This window comes from Monodelphis domestica, chromosome 1 (genome assembly GCF_027887165.1).
Source record: "Monodelphis domestica isolate mMonDom1 chromosome 1, mMonDom1.pri, whole genome shotgun sequence".
Classification (NCBI taxonomy): domain Eukaryota; kingdom Metazoa; phylum Chordata; class Mammalia; order Didelphimorphia; family Didelphidae; genus Monodelphis; species Monodelphis domestica.
Genome location: NC_077227.1, coordinates 491295217 through 491316832, shown reverse-complemented (window position 1 = coordinate 491316832; position 21616 = coordinate 491295217). Strand labels below are relative to the sequence as shown.

The following is a 21616-nucleotide window of genomic DNA, read 5'->3' as shown; positions in this document are numbered from 1 at the left end:
CTATAGGATCAAAGTTCTTTGTGCTTTAGGAACATAAGAAGACGTATTAAATAAAATTATAGAAACCTTTTGCCAGTTTCTTGCTCCTCTAAGATAGCTATTTAAATTTATTCAAATAAAGTTATCCCAACTCTTTTTCTTATACAACTCAAATTCTAAAATAACTTCTAGTGATAATATAGAATCACAAGCTAAATGTTAACTCCTCCCTCTCTTCTCTCTCCACCCCAACCAAGAAACCAAATAAATTGGTGCTGTTTTAAAATTAATTAATTACAAATATTTTCCATGGTTTCATTATTCATGTTCTTTCTCTCCCTTTCCCCCTCCCCTTTCCCTGAGCCAACAAACAATTCCACTGGGTTATACATGTATCATTGTTCAAAACCTATTTCCTATTATTAATATTTGCAATAGAATGATCACAAATCATATCCCTATAGAACCATGCAATTGATCATATGTTTTTCTTCTGCATTTCTGCTCCCACAATTCTTTCGCTGGATTTAGATAGTGTTCTTTCTACTAAGTCCCTCAGAATTGTACTGAAGCATTGCATTGCTGCTAGTAGAACAGTCCATTACATTCGATTGTGTCACAGTGTATCAGTCTCTGTATATAAGGTTCTCCTGGTTCTGCTACTTTCACTCTGCATCAATTCCTGGAGGTCATTCCAGTTCACATAGAATTCCTCCAGTTCATTATTGCTTTTAGAACAATAGTATTTCATCACCAACAGATACAGTTTGTTCAGCCATTCCACAATCAACGGGCATCCCCTCATTTTCCAATTTTTTGACACCACAAAGAGCACAGCTATGAATATTTTTTACAAGTCTTTTTTATTATGATCTCTTTGGGGTACAAACCCAGCAGTGCTATGGCTGGAACAAAGGGCAGGCAGTCTTTTAGTGCCCTTTGGGCATAGTTCCAAATGGACCTCCAGAATTCTTGGATAAATTTACAACTCTACCAGTAATGCATTAATGTCCCAATTTTGCCACATCTCCTCCAACTTGTATAACTTTCCTTTGCTGTCATGTTAGCCAATCTGCTAGGTGTTAAGTGGTACCTCAGAGTTGTTTTGATTTGCATTTCTCTAATTATAAGAGATTTAGAACACTTTTTCATGGGTTTATTGATAGTTTTGATTTCTTTATCTGACAACTGCCTATTCATGTCCCTTGCCCATTTACCAATTGGGGAATGGCTTGATTTTTTGTACAATTGATTTAGTTCTTTATATATTTGAGTAATGAGACCTTTGTCAGAGTTTTTTGTTTTAAAGATTTTCCCCCAATTTGTTGCTTCCCTTCTAATTTTGGTTGCATTTGTTTTGTTTGTACCAAACCCTTTTTAATTTAATGTAATCAAAATTATTTATTTTACATTTTGTAATTTTTTCTAACTCTTGCTTGATCTTAAAATATTTCCTTTCCCAAAGATCTGACAGGTTTACTATTCTATATTCACTTAATTTAATCATAGTTTCCTTCTTTATATTCAAATCATTCACCCATTCTGAGTTTATCTTGGTGTAGGGTGTGAGATGTTGATCCAAACCTAATCTCTCCCACACTGTCTTCCAATTTTCCCAGCAGTTTTTGTAAAATAGTGGATTTTTGTCCCCAAAGCTGGAATCTTTGGGTTTATCATAGACTGTCTTACTAAGGTTATTTACCCTTAGTCTATTCCACCGATCTTCCCTTCTGTCTCTTACTTAACCAGTACCATATTGTTTTAATGACCACTGCTTTATAGTACAGTTTAAGATCTGCTACTGCAAGGATTTTTTTTTGTTATTTTTTATTTATATATATATATATTTATTTATTTTATTTTTTTGTTATTTCCTGTGATATTCTTGATCTTTTGTTCTTCCAAATGAACTTTGTTATAGTTTTTTTCTAATTCAGTAAAAATCGTTCTTGGTAGCTTGATAGGTATGGCACTGAATAAGTAAATTAATTTGGGTAGGATTGTCATTTTTATTATGTTAGCACATCCTACCATGATCAATTAATGTTTTTCCAATTGTTTATATTTAGTTTTAATTGTGTGGAGAGTGTTTTGTAGTTGTGTTCATATAATTCCTGTGTTTTTATTGGCAAATAAATTCCCAAGTATTTCATATTGTCTAGGGTGATTTTAAATGGAATTTCTCTTTCTAATTCTTGCTGCTGAGATGTGTTGGAGATATATAGAAATGCTGATGCCTTATATGGGTTTATTTTGTATCCTGCAACTTGTATCCTGCAACTTTGCTAAAGTTGTTGATTATTTCCACTAGCTCTTTAGTTGATTCTCTGGGATTTTTTAATTAGACCATCATATCATCTGCAAAGAGTGATAGCTTGGTCTCCTCATTGCCCATTTTAATACTTTCAATTTCTTTTTCTTCTCTAATTGCTACAGCTAGTGTGTCTAGTACAATGTTAAATAATAGAGGTGATAATGGGCATCCTTGCTTCACTCCTAATCTTATTGGGAAGGCTTCTAATTTATCCCCATTGCTTTTGATGTTTGCTGATGGGTTTAGATACATATTGTTTATTATTCTTAGGAAAGGTTCTTCTATTCCTATACTTTCTAGTGTTTTCAGGAAGAAGGAGTGTTTTATTTTGTCAAAGGATTTTTCTGAATCTGTTGAGATAATCATGTGATTTTTGGTTGTCTTGTTGACATGATCAGTTCTGTGGATGTTCCTAATATTGAACCATCCTTGTATTCCTGGTACAAATCCTCTCTGACCATAATGAATAACCCTTGTGATCACTTGCTGGAATCTTTTTGCTAGTATTCTATTTAAGATTTTTGCATCTATGTTCATCAAGGCGATTGGTCTGTAGTTTTCTTTCTCTGATTTTTTTGTCTGCAGATTGTTACTGTTAAATGCAATACACAGCAAGTTCCAGTAGAATATAAATATTTCGAAGTCAGAGACTGCTTTATTTTTGTCTTCATGAGTCCATTGCCTAGCACAGTGCTTTTTGTACAGAAGGTACTCAATAAATGCTTATTGAATTGAATGTGCATATTAAAAAATGTGATAGTATTCATTATAGAAATTTTTTAAAAAAGGAAATCTTAAGGGTAGCTAGGTAGCACAGTGGGTAGAGTGCCAGGCCTGGGGATGCTGGGTTCAAATCTGTCCTCAGATACTTCCTAGCTATGTGACTCTCAGCAAGTCAGTTGCCTAGCCCTTACTGCTCCCCTGGGTTTTTAAAAGAAAGAAATCTCACTAACATTTATGACAGTGACTATACTTTTCAACCACAATTTTTAAGTTTATAGTTCACTTGAGAAGGAACTGGCAAACCACTACAGTGCCAGGAAAATCCCAGGGATAGCCCTGATGTGCCATAGTCCACAGGATTAGTAAGGATCAGTCCTTATTGAACAACCAAACAAAAAGTTCACTTTCACTATATCACTTCAAAAAACTTTAGAAGGAAAAGAAAAAAAAATTTAAATTTACATAGAAAACAAAAATCAGAAACACCAAGGAAAAGCAACTGCCTGACTACAATGGCTGAGGGGACATGACAGAGGAAAGACTCGGAGCGAACACTCTGATGCAAATACTAACAACATGGCAATGGGTTCAAGTCAAGAACACATATGATACCAGTGGAATCACGTGTCGGCCACGGGGGGTGGGAGGGAGGAAAAGAAAATGATCTTTGTCTTTAATGAAAAATGCATGGAAATGATCAAATAAAATACTATAAAATTAAAAAAAAAATAAAAAAAAAATAAAACAAAAATCACCAAATGTTTCCTATAATTATAGTGTTAAATAGTCTTGTAAAAGGTTTCAAGTCATTTATAGTTTGCAATTATTTTTTTGAAAACTTTTCAAATTCCATAGATATCTCACACTTCTTATGTTCCCCCCAAAACTCATTCTTTCCCTTAAAACTTACCATTTTTCAAACTTCTCTGCTTCTATTGAGGGTACCCCAGTTCTTCCTGTCTCTCAGGTTCATAAAATTGGTATTGTTATCCTTGATTCCTCATTCTCTTTTATCCAATATGTCTAATTAGTAGCCAAATCTTGCTATTTCTACCTCTATATATCTTTTGCATCTGTCCCTATTCACTCAGTCACCCATTTAAATTTGAGGATCTCATCACTGCTTGCTTAGACTCCTAATTGGTTTCTCTGCTTCAAAGCTCTTGCCACTTTGATTCATTCTCTCTATCAGGAGGGTTGGATACATGGCCCACAGGTTGCAGCACTTCAAGTGCAGTGGAACCAGATTAAAATGTAATGGGTAAATAAATAAAATCCAATAAAGTTTAGATAATGTTACTATGTGGCTGCAGGAATCCTTGTAGATAGTTTAGTGGCCCTATTTCTATTTGACTTTGACATCACTGCTATACACAGCTGCCAAAATAATTTTCCTTAAGATCGGGCCTGACCATGTCCCCTATTTAACAAACTTGGGTGTCTTCCTATTGCTTCTAGTATAAAAGAACCACTCTTCTGTTGGCTTTTAAAGCCTTTTACAGCTGAGCCCCAATATCTTTTTGAAGCTTCATTTCTCATTTTCCTGTACTCTATGGTCTATCCAATCTTTTCTTCTTGCTAGTCTTCAAACAAAACACTCCCATTTTTCTCCACTTCTTTGTTTTTATTCTGACCCTTCCCAATGCCTAGGATACACTCTTTTCTCATCTCCAAAGCAAAGAATCTCTCACTTCTTTCAAGACTCACCTCATAGGCCTTACCTGTTTCCACCCAACAGTTCATTATTTTGCTATTATTCTGTGTATACCTGTATTTGAACATATCTTCCATAATAGAATAAAAGGTCCTTGAGGGCAGGGATTTTTATTTTATTTTTGTCTTTGTATCCTTAGTGCCCAGCATGGTGCCTTATGCATAATGTGTTTAATAGTTGTTCGTTGATTAACTGAGACTCTATGGAAAATAATTTTAATGGCTTTAACCACTTATCTTGATAGCATATATTTGTGACAATTATTTCCTCTGGATTTGATTGTTGTATAGACTTTTCTGGAAAATATGTTAAAGGAATATTCTATGAGGAAACAAGTAATCTTATTTCCTTGCATATGAATGAAATCTACTATGTACATGGCTGAAATACACTAAAGTAGTTTTAAAAATAGACTTTTTTGAAGGCTCTTTTAGCAGAGTGAAATTTATGTTATATGCAAATAATAGATTGGACATTATTCTTTTCTTGTAAGTTGTCATCTTTATCTTCTATCTGTTTTTTATTATTTATTTCCTTAGTTCTTTTGGAATCCATTGTATTTTCATGCCCTGCTACTGGCACTGCTTTCTTTACAATCATGTTTCATGAGGTGAACAACTGAAACAATATGGATGAACTAACTCCCTGAACATTTGCTGCCATTTTTCTCTATAGGAATGTTAATTTCATAATAATTTTCTATTTTCAAATTATTCAGATGCCCTTATTCAAATTTACTCCTTTGCCAAGTTATGTTGGAACTTATTATTTTTATCCTAATAAAGAATGAAGTCATTCCAAAAGAGAAAAGGGTTTCTTATATCTTCCCCAACCTACCATTGTATTACTAGTCAAACTCTCTGTTTAACTTTAAAAAAACAATAACAAAACCTTAAATATGTCTAAGTAAAGACTACTTCCACCAGAGTTCAGAGGGGAATTCCAATTTGAAGAGCTAGAACCGATATAAATGTCTCTGGTATTGGTATTGATGACTTTTCCTTAGGTTGATATTCGTTTCCTAAGCCTATGATCCTTAAATGCAGATGAAAATGGGAGTTTAGAATATACCATATTGATTCTAAGACAGAAAATAAGGGTTGATTAAAAAAAGAGAAAGATAGACAGATGGAGTTGGAAGTGGTAATTCCAAAGGTCTTTCTAATTCTAGATTTATGAGCTTCTCCATTATTATCTTAAAATTTATAGAAAAAGTATACATCTTTACCTCTAGTTCCTTAAATAAGTTTCCTTAATCACAGTAATAATAGCTAAAATTTAAATCTCTTTAAGGTTTACAAAGGATATTATATTCATCATTTCATTTGCTTCTTACAACTACTCTATGAGGTAGGTGCCACAGATGTCGTCATCTCCTTTTTACTGCTGAGGAAAAAGAGGAGGAGAGAAGTTGTGCCTTGCTTATAATCACACAAGCAGTGTTCAAGATGGAATTTGCACCAAGGTCTCTTGTAACTCCAAGTTCAGAATTCTTTCCATTTATATCATGTTCTAATTTTTAAAAATTTGCTTTTTTAAAAATGATCTAAATTGAGTTGTAATATACTTTTAAAATCTATTTATTTTCTTAATATATTTTAAAATGAAAATAGTCAGTTTTTATTTATTTTCCCCCTTTATCTGATCTTTTACTTTGATTTTAACAATTTAATATGTACTTTTACTTTTTGTAATTAGCAAATGTGAAAGTTACTGAAGAACTTTAGAAATATTTTTAATTTGTCTTAGAGATTACACTGCTAGTTATATAACCTAAAAAAATTGTTGACAACCCCCTCACCCCCCAAAGCAAAGGCCCTATACACACTGAAATATTTATAGCAACATGTTTTTGTGGTAGCAATTACAAAAAGATTTGGAAGCAAGGTAGATCCCCATGATTGAGAAATGGCTAAACATATTCTAGCATATGAATATCACTGTTATGTAATAAATTATGAATATGATAAATACAGAGAAATGTGATAAGACTTAGATGAACTGATGCAAAGTGAAGAAGGTAGAGCCAGGGAAACATTATATACAATGACAACAACGTGTAAATTGAAATAAAAACTACAAAACACCTAAATATTTATGTTGTGAATTTATAAAAAATAAGGTTAGTCCTAAAGAAGAGTTATGACCCTCCCCTCCTCCTTTGGAAGTGAGATGGTCCACAGTTGTGGAATATTGTATATAAAGTCAGATTTTTAGAATTTTTACTTATCTGGTTTTTTCTTTTTTTTTTTCTAAAAATTATTTGTTATAAGGGATGATTTTCTTTTAGTCAAGTGGAAGTGGGAAATCCAGGTGGTATAAAAACAAAAGATAATAAAATCTGTAAAAATATCATTTTTGTTGCTTCCTTTGGTCTTTTGAGCAATCCCTTCCAAAAAAGACTTCCTCCCCCCAGCCCCCTTACTGCAGACCTATCCTGTTACTGAAGTATTTTAAGCAATGGAACTACTATAAGCCTTGGAGAAAAATTTCCAAGGGAAAATTTATTAGACTTTTATAGCTCATTGGTAGAAAAAGAATATTTTTATATCAACATATTTCATCAAGTAAATTTGACAGAGTTGACCTCAGATCATTTTAATTAAATGTTCATTTTCTTTTAATTTTAAAAAGCCCAGAAAATAAATGTTCCTGATTAATTTTGTTGGATCTATAAGAGAGTTTAAGAAAAATAGTTTTCTTATTTTAATTCTGTAATTTGCTCACTTTCCCCCCTCACTGTTGTAAGTTTTACTGTTACTTTTATCCAGAACTAGCTTGTCAGATTATTGAAACAATATTAGCAAAGTTTCACTAGCCATGTTTAGAGTGAGGTTTAGAGATCATTTCTGGGAGGAACAGTATCTTACATTCTTTTTCAACTAACAGTATAAAAAAAATAAAATGAACTTTCTGAAGTAAAAACTTTATTGAGTTACTCAGATAGGGTAAATTATCTCAATATTTCTCTTTTTTTTCTTTCTTAAAGTTCTTATCTTCCATTTAAAAATTAATAATGTATATTGGTTCCAAGGCAAAAGAGAGGTAAGGGCTAGGCAATGTGGGTTAAGTGATTTGCCCAGGGTCACATAGCTAGGAAGTGTCTAATGCCGAATTTAATCCAGGACCTCCCATCTCTAGACCTGACTCTCAATCCACTGAGCCACCTAACTGTCCCCCCTCAATATTCCTCAGAGACAATATCTCTTTGATTTATTCAAGCCTTTTGACTTTTTTTTTGCTAGTTTTTTTCTTTTCTCCACTCCCTAACCAAACTTCCCCGGACCCCCTCCCCAATTCTCTGAGTCTCTTAACTTCCCAGTTTTTCATGTGTGGTCTGGTAGAACTGGTTCCCCTCCCCACCCCCCACCATTAGCTGATGATTTTCTTGAGACAATTGAGATGGAAATGAATTTATAGCATTGGCGTATTTTTCCACCCCTACTCTTTGTTTCCATGTAGGAATTTATTGGAAAAACATAATTCTTTTCAAACTCCTTAATTAAGGAATATTATTAAAAGGTTACAGAGATAGAATAATGCTTTTTTATGTTAAGTATGTGGAAATCTGGAGAAATGTCAAATGCTTCAGCAAGTCTCAAGGAGTAGTTTTTTAATGTAATTTTAAATAAATAAAATAATCTTTTTATGAATAAAAATAAACTTTTCTGAATAATTGTATATCTTTATACGTACATACATACAAGTGTATGAGGGAGGGTAGCAGAGTTTTATTGATCTGATTTGGCCTTAATATTAACCCATATTTTAAGATGTATTTTCCTCAGGGAGCTTTAGGTACTATATCTATGAGAGAAAACATTTTGACTCTATTTTTCAACCAAAAGGATGAAAAATTGAAGAAATCTGTCTGAGAGGTATTTTTTCCAAGTATAAAATTCATATAAAATTGCATAATTTTGTTAGGATTTTTTCCCCCTTTTTCTTAGGAGCTTTTTAATTTCTTAACCTCAGAGAGCATGTTTCTCTGATTATTCATCTTTTTTTTGTTCTCTCCACATTGTCTGTTTTCTTGAGGTGACCAGGGATTCCAAAGACTAAACTTGGGCTAAACAGTAAGCACTTTCCACTCCACCCTTCTTTGCTCTAATAGAAATTGATGACTCTCGCTACCTTATTACTTTCTCTCAAAAAAAAATAAATTATTTTTGAAAGCTTATTAAATAATGCTACACTAGGATTATAATGCAGAGTTAATTATTTTTGTAAGAGGAAATCTTGAGTAAAGATTGAGAAGTGATAAAATTCCTTGTTTCTTTAATACCTCAAGAATTCACAATTTCATTTTTCTCCCATCAGAGATCACAGCCTTTCCATGGGTATTGGTCCTTGGTTGTGGCTCATGTGGTTAATCATTTGGCCATAAATGGCTTTGTAATAACAACAATAACTATAATTGATATAGCATTTTAAGATTTGCAAAGAGCTTTACATAGGTTAATTAATTTGATCTTCACAGCTATGGTAGATAGACTATTATACCATTTTCCAGATGAGGAAACTGAGGTATTGAGGGACTAAGTGATTTTGCCTAGGGTCACACAGCTAGTAAGTGTCTAAGGCTGGATTTGAACTCAGGTCTCCATGACTCCAAGTTTTGCGATTTATTCGTGGAACTCCCTAGTTGCATGGTTGATTTTTTAGTTTTTAGTCATCTATCTGTAGACTTCATTTTTTCACTGTTAGAATTCATAGAAAAATATAGGCTCTTAGTTAAATAATATTGTTCTAGGGTTGTAGAAACAATAATTTCTTCTTTTCTGTGGTATCAATCTTGAGGGAAGATGAGAAACTTTTTATTATTTCAGTTTAATTGCAGGTTTTTTTAATGTTAAAAAGCAAGTATTTTTTGTTCCTAAACCCAATATTTAGAATGTTTTGAATTCTGAGGAACTATTGGAAATCCTGGCTTTACTACTTAGTGAATATATGATCTTGGGTAAGATAACTGATCCCACTGGAATTTATTTTTCTTCATTTTAAAAATGAGTTGGTTGGACTAGGTAATCACTAAAGTCAGGCCCAACCCTAATTCCATGTTCCTATGAAAAATTGAGGGAAATAAGTCCTCTCTGTTTTTTGGGGTGTCCTCCATACCCCCAATTTCTCTTTCCAGAATATCCTCCAAATAGTCTTTTATTCTCCACATCATGCAGAAACCAGTAGGAGATAGTTCTAATATCTAAACTAGAATAGATAAGTGTTCTAATATCTAGAATCTTGGAAAATAAGATTTTCCTTTAGAATCATGACAAGTTTGCTTTAATTAATAGGAATTTAGAATTGCTCACAATTCCATGCACATAGAAATTCTGCATGTTTTGTCCTAAACAGTAGTTGGATCTTTTATACTTTTTCAATTTGCAAAGTACTTAGTAGAAAATTTAAAAATAAACTTCATTCTAACTCATCTGAATTATCACAAATATAGAATTCGAGAAGTCAAAATGAATTGCATTTTACTATGTTGGGAAAAGTTAAGGGTAGTGAATCAAATTACTCATGATTACAAATAAATATGATTTAATAATGTAGTATTATTTTAGAAATTCAATCACAAAGAGAATTTGGCATTACAGATTTATAATGGTATATGTTCAAAGCGAAGGTTATCTGAGGTATAATCAAACATTAAATATTTATTAAGCACCTTCAGTGTTGTAAAAATGGAGATTTGAACCCCAGACTTCAATCCCCAGAAGTCCTTGGCACTTCCCAGAATGCCCTATAATCTGAGTCCTCACCTGAGTGTGAGAACAAAATTTGTATTTAAACTGACTGTACCGCCTACTTGGTCTCTCTGATTCCGCTTCTAAGCACACGCATCTCTCAAGATGGAGAGTAAAAGGCTGTGAATGAGCTATTCAGCCCTAGACACATGTTTTTTTCTTATTTTGTATTTTATTCCCTTGATTTCTAATAATCTTTAATAAACCTCTAAAAATATAATACTTTTAGTAGAGATACTAATTTAATTTTTACAGTTAATGGTGACCAAACGGGAAAAACTCTCAAAAAAAAATAAAAAAAAAAGATAGCCTAGATAATGATTTCTAAGGCACGTTTCTCCAAGGTATTTTAGCAAGCCTCTTGATTCATCTCTCTCCTGTCTGCAATCCGGACCCAGATTGTGCTCACCTGGTCCTGGCCCTGCCCACCCTGTAGTCTCTCTCTTGCTCACCTGGCCCCAGCAACTCTGGCCTCTGACCCAGATGGCTCATCACCCTGGAGTAACTGAATACACACTAAAATCTGTACTATCCTTATATATAAGGGATCACAAAATCACAGAATCTGAGATTTAGAAGGGACCTCAGAAGCTATTTAGTTTAATCTAAGTCAGAAAAGAACCTCCATTTATATTCAACAATTCTTCATCATGTAGCCTCTATCTAAAGATTTTAGAGGAGGCAGAACCCACCTGCTCTCTAAGAAGCCCATCCATTTTTGGAAGGTTCTAATTATTAGGTTTTTTTCTGATATCAAGCCCGAAATTTATCTTTTTGCAGCTTCCACTCTTTGCTCCTAGTTTTGCTTCCTGTGGCCAAATGAAACTCCTTAAAAAGCAGCTAAGTGATAGAGTGTATGGAGCACTTGGCCTGGAGTTAGGAAGACCTTAGTTCACATTTGGATTCAGCTTCATTATTTTTGTGAACCTGGGCAAATCACTTAGCCTCTCTTTGCTTCAGTTTCCTAATCTGTAAAAAGGGGACAATAATAGCACCTGTCTCCCAAAATTGTGAGGATCAAGTGAGATAGTGCCTAGCACGTAAGGGTAAAGTAACAAATCCTTCATTCCTTCATTCCTTCCTTCGTTCCTTCCTTCTTTCCTTCCTTCTTTCCTTCCTTCGTTCCTTCCTTCGTTCCTTCGTTCCTTCGTTCCTTCGTTCCTTCGTTCATTCCTTCGTTCCTTCGTTCCTTCGTTCCTTCCTTCGTTCCTTCGTTCCTTCGTTCCTTCCTTCCTTCCTTCCTTCCTTCCTTCCTTCCTTCCTTCCTTCCTTCCTTCCTTCCTTTCTTCCTCCCTTCTTCCCTCCCTCCCTCCCTTCTTTTTTTTTTCATGTCATCATATTGTAAAGGGTGAGTCCCAAATAATAAAATACCCAAGTCAACTGCCAAATTTTATGGTGATTTAACTGATATAGTAGAGAAGATTTTAAGAAGGAAGAAAGAAGTGGCAGGAAGATAGGAGATCTAGAAAGTAAGGGTTTGAGTGTGAAGGAGGAAAGAATCAGCTTGACCTCCAAAGAGGCTTAGCTAAGATGCCCGAACCTGAAATCAGCTCTAGGGCAAACTCACCATCCAACACTCCCAAGATATCTGAATGCTTAGCTGTCAGCCAGAGTCGTCTCTCCAGGGAAAGAGACATGAGGCAGGAAGTGCCGCCCTTATATGGATGTTTTTACATCATCTTTCTGTGTCTCATCTGTACCAATGAGGACCTAGCTTGACTTAGGACAGCCCAGAGGTCTGTCCTCTTTTTTGCACATGTCTGTTGAAGGCCATCTCCTCAGACGAATTAAATCTTGAGTTTGATGCAGACCTTAAAAATCTTGTCAAACTGAGTAGGGTGGAGAATGCAGAGTTTCCAAGACCTGATTCTGTTATTCCCAGTATCTCCATTGTTACTGATCAGGAAATAGCTAATCATCTTCTAAAGAATGGTCTGATTAGGGTGGAATAGTTTTGAAATTCACAATATATGACTTTGATTTCTTTATCTGAGAAATATCTCTTATAACTTTAGTTCATTTATCAATTGGGGGATGGCTTTAATTCCCATAAGTTTAATAGTTCGGTTTTCTTGTTAAAAAACAGATGAGAAAGGGATAAATAGGAGAGTGACCTGCCACTGAAAAAGCTCCTCTGATGAGAGTCCATTCTCTCCAAAGTCCCAGAATCCCAACTAGTCACCTCAGGGGAAGCCCTAGTTCCTGGAACCCAATGAAGAGTTGCATTTGTCTTTTTAAGTATCAATGGCCATGTCCATATTCTATAAAGTTTGTCTTAATCTAAGAAAACAGAAAAGTAAGCATATGGGCAAAATTCCTCTAACCATCTTATATACTCTAAAATTAAATAGAATTATTTTGTGGTTATTTCAAACTTTTTTGGAGTAGATAATTTGGAACTGACAGTATGAATTGTCGTAATTATACAAGACAGTGAATAAGATGAAATTATGACTTTGTACTAGTTTCATGTTTCTACAAATCTGTTCTTTTTCAGGTCCAAGTCAACAAGGGAAGTCATCTGGTATAATTTCAGAACCGTCCCTTTGCTGTGAGGATGGCCCAAAGAATGAAGATAACAGTAAAAGTAACTCAGGAAACATTTTTCCCAGTATAAGTGCAAGAAGCTTCGAGGAAACAGACAAACCACATGTGGAAGTAGGTAGTTCAAATGTGAGCTTTCCCTATAATGGCAGACCTCAATGGTCCTGAAACCTTTTTGGTATAATTTTGATGTAGCAAAACCTCAGCAGACTACTTACTCTACCTACTCTTGCTTCCTTACATGAAATTTTACCAAAATTAATGAGAATAGAGCTACTTTTGATAAGAACAAGTACTTTGATATATGGGACTTATTAGCTATCCCAAGACCATTTTAGGCTCAAGGCAGAAAATAGTTAGATATTGATTATCATATCACAAAAATAAATAACATAAGCTGTTAGCTCATCAGTTATATGGAAGACAATCAATGATACTTGGGGACTCTTTAAGAATAATTGAAATAGAAAAAATTAAGTCTACAGCAAAAATGAGTCATTTTTGTGCTTTGTGCTTTTGTGATTTTTGTGCCATGAAATAGAGTAACTTTAAGAATTGGGAGGGGAGAGTTTATTGGATATTTGAATATTTTAATTTATGAAAGTTTGCATATACAAAATGATGTCAACAATTTCCTTTATCACATAAATTAGTTGGCTTAGTGTTTTGCAAACAATTAAAACACTAGACAGCTGTTAGTTGTTATTAATGTTATTAATGTTATTAAGAAATCATATTAATTATTAAAAATTAATTATACAGTATTTTCTTGGGGCATTGGATTACATCCAATGTTCTACAGATCATTACTATTTTATTAGTATTACATTGTCTTTGACCACAACTCTCTGCACTGATTAACATTAAAAAAATTTTTGCTTTCTTTCATTTCTTTCAGGATTTTCCTCTGTCTGCCAGTGAGTGTGGTGAGCCGACTCTTCAGAACACTACCACCACATCAGGATTACCTCTGGAAACACATGGCTTGGCCACAGCTAAGGCTAAGCTTTTTCCATATGACAGCGCCCTCAGTCCTGGAATGCTGTTGACTCCTTCCCAGGACACACTGAAAAACGTTTCGATAGACTCAACTTCAAAAAGTTACTTAGATCCTTTGGGGCCCTCCTGTTTGGATGCCAAGGATACATTTCATCCTCCAGAGGCTTCCCCATCTGGGTCTGCTGTTACTGTTTCTTTAGGGGCCAAATCAACCCAGAAAACCCTGAAGATTCACAGTGATGAGGCTCAGGCCTCAGGTTCTGCTACAGTAGAGCCTCTGTCACAACACATCCCAAGCAGGGAACCCATCGTAGTAGGCAGGCCATGTTCACCATTACCAGAAAAATCCTCTGGATCCAGAATTTCACACTTGGCTTCATTGGACGTGGCTGGGAAGACGCAACTGGAGACGCCGGCTTTGGGACCTAGTACAGGTAATTTACATCAAGTGACAGTAAGACCCCGGACATACTTTTCTACCAGCAGTTATTATAGTTGTGGAGAAAAGCATGGAAGCTGCATAGAAGGAGGTGACAGTGAGAAAAATCAAATAACTAGAATGATTACCAGTATGGAGAGCACTGTTGCTGCTAGTCCTGCAGTGTCCTCAGACATCTCTGGAGCATCTTCTAAATCCCTCAAGAGGAGGAGCCTAGAAGGGATGAGGAAGCAAACTCGAGTAGAATACAGTGACACCAGCAGTGACGACGAAGACCGCTTAGTTATAGAACTCTAGAGACTCTTGAAAACAGAAGGCCTACATTACAAAAGGATGCAGGGAATAGGCATACTTGTAAATGTCACTGAATGGACAGGAAAACTGAATTTTCTCTCATGATGCACCTTAAGATTAGGAAAAAAAAAACCTTTTTGAAAGCTAGGGACCAAGTTATGGCAAAAAAGCCTACCACCGAATGGCTCTGCAAGACAGCGGGAACGAAAGGCGACTTTGCTGTGGCAGAGGTAGTCATGAAGTCCTTGTTTCTGAATGGAACCTGTAAATAGTCTCTGTATCTGAACTCCCTATGACTTTCAGCTTTCTCTATATCCCCTCTTTCCTTGCTCTGTTGAGTTTTCTTAATCCTTTGCTCCCTAGAAGGGGCCCACTATGTTTACGAGTGTCAGAGACGTCTATAAAATTATGGCGACCACCTTCGGTGAGGGGAATAAAGGGTGTACTGTCCTTGGTATACACGAGTGTAGAGAACAGGCATAAGGCTTTTGGATAACTGAGTCATATAAAGTGAGTATTGTGATTTAGAACAGGAAAGGAACCTTAGAGATCATTTAGCCCAACCTCTTCATTTTGCAGAGGAGGAAATGAGGGCCTTGAAAGATTAAATGACTTGGCTAAGGCTACTTACTAAATGATAGAGCCAGGGACTCAAACCCAGGTCTTCTGGCTCCAAATCAAGGTTCTCTTTCCACTACAACACAACCCCCCATTAGGGACTTAAGCCAATTCTGGCTAATTGAATTCTGATTTATACAAAACCCCTGAAATTTGTCTATAAAATCTTAGCCTTTTTAGTGGAAATTATAACTAAACTCCAAACACATGCAACATGATGAAATGATGAAAATTTTAAAATGTTGCACAAATGACCAATGCTCATTTATAGTCAGATGACACAACTATGTCTTGCTTCTGGGCCTTGTGACTTTTCTGTTTGGAACTTTTAAAATCCTTGTCTTTTCAGTTCTTTGAGAACACTGACATTTAAAAGCTAACTGGGGCAGTTTCTCTGAAATGAAAGGTTTTTTGGGGGGGAGGGAGAGGACAATATTACATGATTTTCTTTGATCCCATTGTCATATTGTGGTTTCATTTAGGGTGTTATATTTTGGCCATCTCCAAAGCTTAAATCTATGCCTTACTCAACCAGGAAAAAAAGGCTTTTATATTTTTTTCCAAAAGCATGAACAATACAAAACTAAATGGAGTTTGATCCTGCTTTTTAAGTTTTAGTCATTTTATTTGAGAAGTTTCCTATGAATTTTACTATGAATTAAGTTTCTGTTTATTATATAAATCAGATTAGGATCAGATCAAAAAGAAAAACCTTTAATACTCCTAGCCATAACATGACTCAATGAATAAAATAACAGGCATATGCCACTCAGCCTTGTGAATTTACTATATTCTTAATTTCTCTAGTTGGAAAGTTTAAAGAAGTTTGCACTGCTGTATTATCATTTTATACTTGCCTTTGGTATGATTTTGTACAATTTAAAAATTTATAATGTAGGATCTTTTGGATTAACTTTCTTGTAATGATGTTTATTTGCCAGTTTATGCTTCAGAGGAAAAAAGAAAAATGAGACCTATCTCACGCATCTGATGGTGATGTTGCAGTGGGTCCTAGGTCTTGTCTATGTATGATCAATTTTCAATGACCTTTATTTGAAATATCTCCTTTTAGGATTACCTATGCCATCTCTCTGTTACTCAGAACATAGGTACTGTCAATTAATATATACTTAGAGAAGGTAAACTAACTTTAATATTAGCTAATAAAAGCATAAATATGAACATTATTCACTTGACCTTGGGCAAGTCATTTAAATCATCTGATCCTCAGCTTCCTCATCTGTACAATTAGGGGGTTGGATTAGATAACCTATAAGGTCCCTTCCAGCTCCAGATTTGTGATCCTTTGATCTAGAATGATTTTATAGCTGGGTGTGCTTCCTTTCTCCATTGCTCATTATTGAAAGCTTTCCATGCCTTTCCATCCTGTGTAATTCTCATTCTTGTCATTTCATAAATCTCTACTGACTTGGAGTCCTTCTGCTGGTCGTGTTACTATGTATGGGGGCCCAACAAAGCAGCTGAGCTGGCCATCTATTGTATTTCATTCTATGTACTTGCCTGCATCATTTCACCATTTCAAAACTCAATATGATCATTGGATTATCTGGGCAAGCACCACCTGCTCCCCCAGGAGGGCTTTCTTGTACCCAGCCTCCCCACAGTTGCAGAAATTGCCATTCCTTCTAAAGTTACTTTCCATCTACTCAGCATTTATCTCACAGGCTCTGATTTTTATACATTATCTCCCCCTTTAAAATATAAGCTCCTTGAGGGCAGGAACTATTGTTTTGTTTTGTTTTTTTTTTCCTTTGTGTCTTCAACCTTAGCACAATGCCTGGCATATAGTAAATCCTTAATAAATACTTGTTGACTGTCTTCCTCCAATCAGCATGATAATTTTCCAAACACGGAATGAATGGTCTTGAGAAATGCTAGAATGTGGCATTTGTCTTTTATGATTCATTCAACACATAAGGTTGGTTTTCACAGAGTTAAATACCCCAGCAAAAAAGATCCTTTTTGTCCTGAAGATGTTGCCATGAGAAGAGAATCACTGAGTTCTTTTTTTGTGCCCATATTCCCTGAGCTTCTATTGAGTCTCAGATAGGTTGCTGGGCCAGAAATAGAAATATTATGTCTTCACAGGTAATGATTTCAGGGGAGAGGTAAAGTCATTGTTCCATCAGCCAACTTTGCTCTGCCTCAACTCATTCTTCAAGAATAAGTATCAATTGATAATAAGTGTTCCAGCAATTGAGAATCCAGTTTGCATTAAAAACAAAACAAAACATTTTCCTCTGTTTGAGGAGGATGGAGGAAAGGGCTGTGTAAAAATGCACACAGGTGGCCCAATTTGAAATATTCTTGCAAGTGTAGCTTATTGTGTACAATACACGTTTCTGAAAAGCTATGTTTAACTGCTTTTTTTTTTTTTTGTAAATCTAATTATTTAAAATACTATATACTGGTGGGTGGGTAGGGGTAGAGAAGAGCTTGTTATTTAAATTTTATGGTGAATTGCCTTTTGTAAAGCATTGTTTTGTAAAAATGAATAACAACTCTAATTTTTAAAATCTGGGTTTTCCTGGTTTTTCTAAATCTTGATTTTCATATAGCAGTTTGCATAAAGTGGAATGTACTCATATTTGCATTGCTGAGAAAGGCATATATTTTAGTGGCAGGACCTGAGCTATATAGCCTCAGCTTTTGGTCATTTAAAAATATTAAGTTTTTCTCAAATATATTTGACTAACTTGGGTAATTATGTCCAAAAAAAATCATCACCTAGTGGTCAACCTTTTGGTGATGAACATCTGGGTTCAGTCAGTTTGAGACTGAGCCCCCACTCAAAACCTTGGTGGGAGCTGTTTGCCGGAGCCCAGACTCTTCTGGCAAAGGCTTCTAGAACTCAGGCTTACCCCCACACTCCAAAGAGGCATGGAAAGATGGTGTTGGTGGAGGATTGATAAATCAGGGATTCATGAATATTAAAATATGCTCATTCAAATGGCCATTCTAACAGTTTTTGTGTGTTTATAACTACATACTAGTGAAGAGAAGAAAATGATTTTAAGAAAAGGGAAAAACAGAGACCATGCCTAAGACCTTGAGTTAAAAACTCCACATTTTTAGTGACTTCCTATGTGACTCTAGTGGGAAGTAACTAGCCCATCTGGACTCTGGATGAAAATGGAGAGCAGCTTTTTATTTTGTCATAACTCTTTTTAAGATTCCTGAAGAATAAGATCAGGGAGATGGCTGCTACTGGTGTGGTATGTAACCCTGGGCAAGTTATTTTACCTCTCTCTGCCCAGCTTTCTCCCTGGAAAAATGAGTCTTTGGCACTAAAGAGACAAGACTTATTTGGATCTGATTCCAAAAGGCAATTACTTGCATTCCCACCAACTACTCAGAATGAGTCCATGATTTATTATTACTTTTACCTTGCACTTTGCATGAGATTCTCCTAAGGAAGCAGATGTCTATAGTGAAGAAACTGTGGCCCTGTTATCAATTTCTGGCCAAATCGAGTGTGGCAGAACAGGAAATGGTTAGTTTAAAACTACCGTACTCCTGCAGCACATGTGTCAGCTATCTTTATTATGTTCAGTTATTTTTTTCATTAATTTTAGTGAGAAACTAGAGAGATTTAAAAAAAAAATCTGTACTTTGAACACAGACCTATTTCTCTTTTTTCCCATGAAGCATAGAGTTGGGTCTTAGAAAACCTCATGTGAGAGATTTCTACTCCAAATAATGATTTCAGTATTTTTTATGTAGTGTAAAATGCAATTGTGAGGCACAAGATTGAATAGTACATAGAGTACTGGGCCTGAAGTGAGAAAGACTGAGTTCAACTTCTATCTAAGTTTTATCACCTTTTGCTTTTGTCTCAGGCAGTTTTGTATTGATTCATAATGCATAGCTGACCCCGTTGAGTATGGGAAAATTTGAGCACATTATTGCACCCTTTAAAGAAAGAATGTGTTGGGGAGGGGGCAGAGAGTAGGGATATAGCCAACTGGAACTTCTAGGAGAACAATTGTTAATATGCAGGTACAACACTTGACTACAGTCTGATGATTTTTCAAAATCAGGGAAGTCAATGACTTTTTTGTAGATTGTTGGAATTTATTCTTCTTTATATTGTTAAATTATTTTGTTTTTATAAAATAAAATTGGAGATCAAAATGAGACTGCGTGATTCGTTAAAGTTCAGTGCCTCAGAATTATTGTAAAGAATGCTTTGTGGGTAGTAAGCATTTTGCCAGTGCTTACTAATCGACCACTGGTTGGTTGACTCACCAAATACAAAGGAATGGTTCCCCTTTGTGTTTGTGTCCTGTTATTCCTAACAGTTTGCAAGGGGGGTGACAGATTATGGCTCTCGGAAGCGTTCTGGGGGCTTTTCTCCTACTACATCACACTCACAGACACACAGACACAGACTCTGTTTCTGTCACTGTCTTTCTCATTCTCTCTTCACACCTTTCCATTTAGATCCGTTAACAAATTCTTAGATGTAACTAAACGTGGAAGCCACACGAGGGCACTGTCGACAATAGAAAAACAGGCTCATATCCACTGTGGTAAATTATCGGACAATATGTGATTTGAAGATAATGCAAAGACATTTTTTAATTTTAAAATGTTTATTATCGTTTGAATTCCTTCGCTTTTATGGGGTAAGAATAAATTTAATTTTTATGCCCACAATCTTAGCCCATCCTCAAACCTTTAAAAATCTCCTTGAAGAGAAAAGAGCGGAGATTAAAAAAAAAAAGAGTACTCTGAAAATGTGGAAAAATAAATCTAGTTATTAATCATTAAAGGGCGTTATTAGCCTTTAAAAAAAAACTAATCAAACTGAGAAGGAAATGCATCCTTTGTTTCTTCCTAATGCAAAACATTTCTGAAGTAATCAGCCCCACCTCCCGTTAAGTGGTGGGATTTCCTTACTTAGACTCAAGGGCTATAGTATGTTTGTGGGGGAAGGGGAACATACAGGGTGTGTGACTTGCGAGGGGGGTTGCGGAGTGATCAGTTTCTTCGGTCAAACTTTGCTCTTTGTTAACTGACATTCCGTGGCGGGCCACCACCTCCACACATCTACCAAACCCTAGGGAATGTTCCGTGGTTTTTTTTTTTTTTAAGTGACTGTAATTGGATCTTCCAGAAAACCATACTCAAGGTTTCATGTTGAGTCACAAACTATTTCCATCAGTTTTCCTTTGAAAGGACTTCCATCCTTCTGGATTTCAAGCAAACGAACTGGGCAGCACCACCAACGGCTCAGAGAGCAGGTCTCAAATCTCGGACTTATTTACAGCCTGTTGAGCTTTGCTCTACAAATGCAAAGGTCTCACTCTCAGACATCTGGAAACTTTGCTTCCAGCGGGGACAGCTGCCTCTTGTTCTTAGCTGTCTTCCAGCTGCACGCTAGAAGCAAATACTGCATCATTTATGATTGATCAGCACAGGATTAGCCTATTGCAATTTAAGCTCATAAATAGGTGAATTGTTTTTCAGTTTTCTCCCAGGAAGAAAAGCACTCCTATAATAAATATCTAGAATGGTCTATCCAGGCTTGCTGATGGGAAGAGAAATCTGTGCCAACTCTGTGGACCATATTTACAAGAGGCAATTTAAACACTATCAAGCAGCCTTAGTCTGTTTTAAACAAAGGTCAAGAGAATTGGATTGGATCTTTTAAGTACAAGAAAAGCCGGTGTATAAGCTGGAAGCTTTAGAGTTCCAGTTAGATCTATTTGCTCTTAGAGGCAGGCTGTCCAGTTTTCCAGCAAGGTGATATACTATTGTAGTCTTCTAATCAGTGTCCAGGTAGAAAAAATATATCAAATTCTGTTTTCCCCAAGCCAGATTAGAGTGATCATTTCCACTCTTTTTTTTAAACCCTTGCCTTCCATCTTGGAGTCAATACTGTGTATTGGCTCCAAGGCAGAAGAGTGGTAAGGGCTAGGCAATGGGGGTCAAGTGACTTGCCCAGGGTCACACAGCTGGGAAGTGTACTTATTGTACAATATACATTTTATGAAGCATGGAAAACCAGGATATTTGAAAAATCAAAATTGAAGATTATCAAAGGACAATGGACAGATGTATGTTGGGTCTAAGTAGATTGTAGTATATTACTGATGAAGAAATTATATACAAGAAGTATCTTAAGAGCTAGCTTCAGTGATATATATGACCAGAAAAGGTAGTGGGCTTGTGAGAGCAAGGGATAAGTGGTGGACATTTGGACACTGTGATTCTGT

The 21616-nt window shown here is 35.6% G+C and overlaps 1 protein-coding gene across 1 annotated transcript in view; it reads left to right on the top strand.

The window, feature by feature from the left end:
* Window positions 1–19529, top strand: part of ZNF831 (zinc finger protein 831) — a 96551-nt gene extending 77022 nt beyond the window's left edge. The window contains exons 5-6 of the mRNA XM_007475658.3: window positions 12978–13138; window positions 13923–19529. Coding sequence (XP_007475720.2) covers window positions 12978–13138; window positions 13923–14759 — 998 coding nt within the window. The 3' untranslated portion in view covers window positions 14760–19529. The remainder of the gene's footprint in view (window positions 1–12977; window positions 13139–13922) is intronic.
* Window positions 19530–21616: the final 2087 nt, after the last annotated feature.